The sequence below is a fragment of the Styela clava genome, chromosome 2, assembly GCF_964204865.1.
Source record: "Styela clava chromosome 2, kaStyClav1.hap1.2, whole genome shotgun sequence".
Lineage (NCBI taxonomy): Eukaryota > Metazoa > Chordata > Ascidiacea > Stolidobranchia > Styelidae > Styela > Styela clava.
In genome coordinates this window covers 12,977,961-12,983,483 of record NC_135251.1, presented here as the reverse complement: position 1 = coordinate 12,983,483, position 5,523 = coordinate 12,977,961, and the positions used below count along the sequence as shown (strand labels likewise).

Genomic DNA, 5,523 nt, shown 5'->3' with positions numbered 1-5,523 from the left:
TGCAGTTATAAAATAATTGTTTTTAACAAAAAGTCATTGAACATTGTATGTTTACCAGGTTAGGGTTCAGGATATGCGTCATCTTGGTACGAATACTTTAAATCTACTTATAAAAAATTGCTCAACATTATATATTCCACACCCACCTGGGTATCATTATATATGTCATCTACATTATATCTAAACAATAAAAAAAACTTTATGTCCCAAAACAATGTTAAGGCCCGATTCTGTCGGACTATACCATCAATTAAGTTATTTTGGACTAGACAATCTTATAGTACGAAACGTCCGTCTGCCAAACACGAAATGCTTACATGCCAAGGGATCGTAGTCTGTCACATGATTAATTGGCATTCTTAGCTCCTTGTATGATTCAAGATAAAATTGCAATCTAATACTGATTTGGTATTGTTGAAATTACTCAGTGTGATATTTAAAAGCTATCGACTATCTCACCAAATACATTATGCACTCGAAGAAGAACCTTTGATAGTGTTGATTCAGTGACGAAATTGGGGCTTTCATTTTCTTTTTATATAACGTATAAAAGTAAACACACGCCAATGAATTTTAATCCGACTTTGAAAGTAATACACACCATCGGTGTCGTGTGTTTGAACGGCGCTCTTTTGCTTGGACTCATCAACGTATAACCTGTCGCCTTCTATACAGCGATAGACGCGCATGTAACTTTAGAATTTGTAAATTAATTGAGATAGGTTGAAATGTTTTTGGACTAAATTGGAGATACTGTATGCCGATGTATCCTTTTTTGGAAAGCGGGGGAACGAAGAAAGCTTTCGATTTCAGTATTTCGAAGTTCAGTATTTCAGTATGTATCAAAAATTAGTTTCTGCCAACGCAGTGAAAGAGGGAAATAGATTTGAAATCACAGCCAAATAAACATTTGTATTTCGCAAGTGAGATTGAAACCTAACGTAAATTGAAAACTAAAACATACAGAGCAAACAGTTTGGTAACACTGACGAATCAAAATTATGCAAGAATGCGTTTGGCAACTCTGTACAGTGAATGATGGAACGAGCTTTAACGAGATTTTCTAGCGGCATCAGCAAATACTAACTGTGTGTAATTTGTCAAAGCAACTAAATCGATATAGTATAAAATTACAGTGTTTATTTTACTTGAAAAACAACAGTCCTTCGCCAAACTGCCAATTATTTTTACCACAACCGCAAGTCGAGAAACAGCCTCTGTTATGAGTCATTTTTTATTTGAAAAGTACAAATAAATTACTGCAAAATCCGAGTGAATTATCCATTTTTTTTGTATTTCCAGCAATATACGAATGAATGAATCAATTGATCATAATTGGTCAACGAATAAAATATATATAAAAATAGCGGGAGTTAATCATTAAACAAGCTTTCGTCACCGGTCCGATTTAAAGGAATGCAAGCAATCGATTAGTTTAGTTCTTCACATGTACGTGCATATTCGTTTTGTCAGTCTGCCTGTCCAGTAAAGCCAAAATATGACGTTAATTGTAAAGACAGTAGGTGAAAAGGTCTTGTATCACAATTCCCCGGATGGTGGCTGGGCTTGGGTTGTTCTCGTCTCTGCCTTCTTCCTTCAAGGGATGGTGATTGCATGGATTCGAAGCTTAGGACTTTTTTACAATGATTTTATGGAATCGTACGATGCAACAAACAGTCAGACATCATTTATAACTTCAATGGCCGCGGCGATGATGGGACTAGCAGGTTTGATTCATTGTACTGTATAGAAAATCATAATTGCCACTATCTCACATGTATTATATTCGCGCCCAATGTGTTATGGAGAAAATATTTTAAAAATTGTATTAAAATAGAAAGTGCTATAATTTTCACAGAAGACCGCAAAACCTCCAAAAAGTATCACCATAGGGACATCATACCACCTTGACGTGTCAAAGGCTATACATATTTTTTTGCTGCAAAAAGCTGCAGGCCCCTTAGGACTTGAATTTTAACAAGTTGAAACTGTCAGGAAACCGGAATATTGGAAACAAATGCTTCGGAGTTAAATGCAAATAAGTTTCGTTAGCAAGCGGATATACAGTGGAATTATATTAACTCGCTAATCGAGTATTTTTTTCAATTTTAAGTTTGAATTTACCCTCATGTGTCATTTAACCTCATAATGTCTGGTTTTTACATCCTATAAACGATTTCAAATAGGCTTCCCAAATGCCTCATCGATAACATCGGCCAATGGGACATATTCACAAATGTATTTCTTCTTTTCAGCTCCCATCGCAGGTATATTAATGAGAAAGTTTGGAGGCAGAAAAGTTATATTGGCATCGGGTGTGCTGTGTTGTCTTGGACTTCTGCTGACAGGATTTGGCAGTGGTATATGGACCGCTTACTTGGGTGTTGGCATAATCTGGGGTAGATAGATACTATATTTCTACCACGTACATAGTAAAATTGCACCGGTAGCGTATTTTCGTAGTACCGACGTTGATAATAACATTATGTGGCATACCTTGTTGATAGTCTATGAACCAGGGGTGGGCAAGGTTTTTGGGCTAGGGGCCAAAAAATTTGCTCACCTAGACTGGCGGGCCATATAAATTGGGAAAAAAGTTACATTTCATAAACAATATTTACAGTGTTACAAAAGCAAAGGTGGAAAACAATAAGCCTCGCGTCAAAACTAAATTTCTTCGCGATCTCAACAAATTCTTTGAGCTATTTTTTAGCTAAAAAATCGAAATTTGGTTTTGGTTTGATTGTGGCAGCATCAGGCATGCCAGATTGAATTACCCAACGGGCCGGATTTGTCCCGCGGGACGTAGTTTGCACATGCCATCCATAAACCCATTTTATTTCTGTGTCAAGTTATATTTATTTCGCTCTCTGGTAAAAATTTCTGATGACGTCTTCCTAAATTATTTGCCTCATATACCGTATAAGTACCCATCAGTAGCCTACCACGTGTGTAACACATTATGTAATGTTGTATGTATACTACAACTATGACACCATATAAACAATTCAATCTTGAGTAGAGTAGCAAAATTCGAAATGTCCTTTTTGTGGAAGGAATTACATTTCATAATTACATTTCAATGTATTCTGTTTTGTCATGAAATGCACTAAAACTTTTGTTTTCGTTTAGGAATTGGATTCAGTTGGTCATACTCCTCCACAATTGCCCAAATAAATATATATTTCTGTCGATGGAGAGGAATCGCCAACGGAATCGCAGCTACTGGAAGTTCAGTAGGTTCGATGCTCATTCCTATTCTTGCGCAGTATCTTATTTTTACGTATGGATGGAGAGGTGCTCTAATAGTTTTCGCCGGCATTGAATTGAATATTTGTGTGTTCGCGTCTCTGGTAAGACCTATTAGTGCGGTCACAGCAAAGCAGATGCCGAAATATAGAAATTTACAATATGCTGATAAAGCTACAAATCTCGATGAAATCCAGGCAATGACTGTTTCACTGGAAGTTCTGGATTACATTCAAAAAGCAGAAGAGCAAAAGATAGTGGATGTAAACAAATCCAAATGTGCCCGAGTGTTGAAATTTTTGAATGACTATTGGCTCCTGATGCTTCTTGCATGTGCGGAATTTGGAATAGGACTTTGTGTCTATTACCCAATCACTTTTATTGTGCCGTTCGCAAAAGATTTGGGATGTACTGATGAACAAGCAGTGTTACTCCTGTCCATGACAGCAATCGGAGATGCAATATTCAGACCACTTAGCGGGTTCTTGCTTTCTTGCTATCAAAACATGGAAAGAAAAATTTTATTTATAATTGGATTTATTTTCTTGGCTAAAGCTGGAATATGTGCAATGGTACTTTTTGCGACCGGTTTCGAGAGTCTTTTAACTTTTTCAATATGTTATGGTTGTCTGTTCGGAATGTTTGTTACCACAAAGGCGACAGCGATTCCAGCACTTTTTGGAATAGAAAATGTAGTGAAATTTATTGGCCCGATGTTGTTGATAAGTGGAGTGGCAGCCGCCATAAGTGGGCCTCTTGCGGGTAAGTTTATTTTTAATAACTGTTCACTGTTATTACGCAAAGTTGGTTAATTGCAGGACGGATGAATATAATGTATCAAACCAGATCGTTTTACTTCGTACTAACATATCCGAGTCCTATTCCGCATGAAGGTTTTTAAGGTCAACATATCTCTAAATTTTCAGTCAAGTAGCCTAAGATATATATATTTATGTCTCTATTTTTCGACATGTTTTGTTTTCTGAAATTCCTCAAAAGGGTGTTGATAATCCGAAGTCAACTCTTCCTACAACTTTGTAGCAAGTAAATGTTAATCAAATACGGCTACCCGTAGCTAATTCCAACATTCAGATATTTGCATCCTAATAATTTTCCAACCCACTGTTTGGTTGTTAGCTTTTTATTAATAGTAAGATTTGCTTTAACTTTGCAGGACATCTGGTAGACATCTACAAAACGTACAAAGCTGCTTATTTCTATTCAATGGGATGCTCCATATTGACTTTTCTCATACTCCTAATTAGCGGAATATGTGTACAAAAACTCGGTGCAGTCCTTCCAGAACACAGATCATTAAGGGCAAAGTGACACTGATATTCACGCACAAATGTGCGCGTATTTTACTAATGAAAGTTTACGCCATTCTCCAAACCAATCAGAATTTATTTTATGAGCACGAGAATAGAGAACCATATTGAGTCAACAGCCTATGCTTATTGACGCACTATTTGCACTTGACACGAGATATATATATTGTCTCACTGAGACATTCAACTTGTTATTAACAATTCCTCTCGTAATCGTGTCTAATAAAAAGTTTTTACACATGAAAATTGCATTTGATGATGCCCAAAGGGAATAAAGATAGCTGAAAAGTTTAAAAATGTATATTGCAGTGCCAGTGTCGGGAAATAATATTCCACTTTGTCGTAACGGTTAGATATTTTCAAATGAGCAGATCCCCGGAATGAATATGAGTTTTGGACTCGTACTAAAAACTGCACAGGCACAAGATAAAAAATATATACTTTCATTGGAAGCAGCGTTTATCTTTACGGATTTTCGACATAATATTCAATTTAACCAACTTAGTTGCGTAATAAAACTGGCAACTACAGTTGTCGTCGGAACCTCAAGTTAGGATGAGAATATCCCGGCAGGCTGAGTTCCGAAAACATTGGATAATTAATTCTCTTTGTTTCTATCAGTTGGAGCGAATAATAACAGGATATGGGTAGTTAATGTTAACTTTCTGTTTCGTTGCGAAAATCGAGATTTCAATGTAGTATACTTTGCGATATGTGACCACAATGTCAGTGCATTGGCATGTTGTAGATCAGAACGAGGAAAAGGGAAGAAATGATGTTTCAGCTGTTCAAATCGTTTGCGCAAAAGTACCGGGCGGTTATATATTGCTTTAATTGTCAATCGCTCAGTGCAGCATTATTTCCCACAGACGATTCAAATGCCGCAATAAATACTTACCATGCTAAATCTAAAGTCTAAATTTCTCATGTATAGTATACCACATGT

At 36.5% G+C, this 5,523-nt stretch overlaps 1 protein-coding gene across 1 annotated transcript; it reads left to right on the top strand.

Annotated features, from left to right (window-relative positions):
- Positions 1-1,306: 1,306 nt before the first annotated feature.
- LOC120336181 (monocarboxylate transporter 3-like) lies at positions 1,307-4,823 on the top strand. The gene is made up of 4 exons (XM_039403794.2): positions 1,307-1,727; positions 2,256-2,399; positions 3,133-4,011; positions 4,424-4,823. Exons 1-4 carry the CDS (start codon positions 1,499-1,501, stop codon positions 4,576-4,578), a joined length of 1,407 nt encoding a protein of 468 aa, XP_039259728.2. The 5' UTR covers positions 1,307-1,498; the 3' UTR covers positions 4,579-4,823.
- The last annotated feature ends 700 nt before the right edge of the window (positions 4,824-5,523 follow it).

Excerpts from the sequence above, each read along its gene's own strand:
- LOC120336181 (XM_039403794.2), top strand. The coding sequence starts at position 1,499 with ATGACGTTAATTGTAAAGACAGTAGGTGAAAAGGTCTTGTATCACAAT. Across the intron at positions 1,728-2,255 it reads GGCGATGATGGGACTAGCAG|CTCCCATCGCAGGTATATTA; the intron begins GTTTGATTCATT and ends TCTTCTTTTCAG. Across the intron at positions 4,012-4,423 it reads CATAAGTGGGCCTCTTGCGG|GACATCTGGTAGACATCTAC; the intron begins GTAAGTTTATTT and ends TTAACTTTGCAG.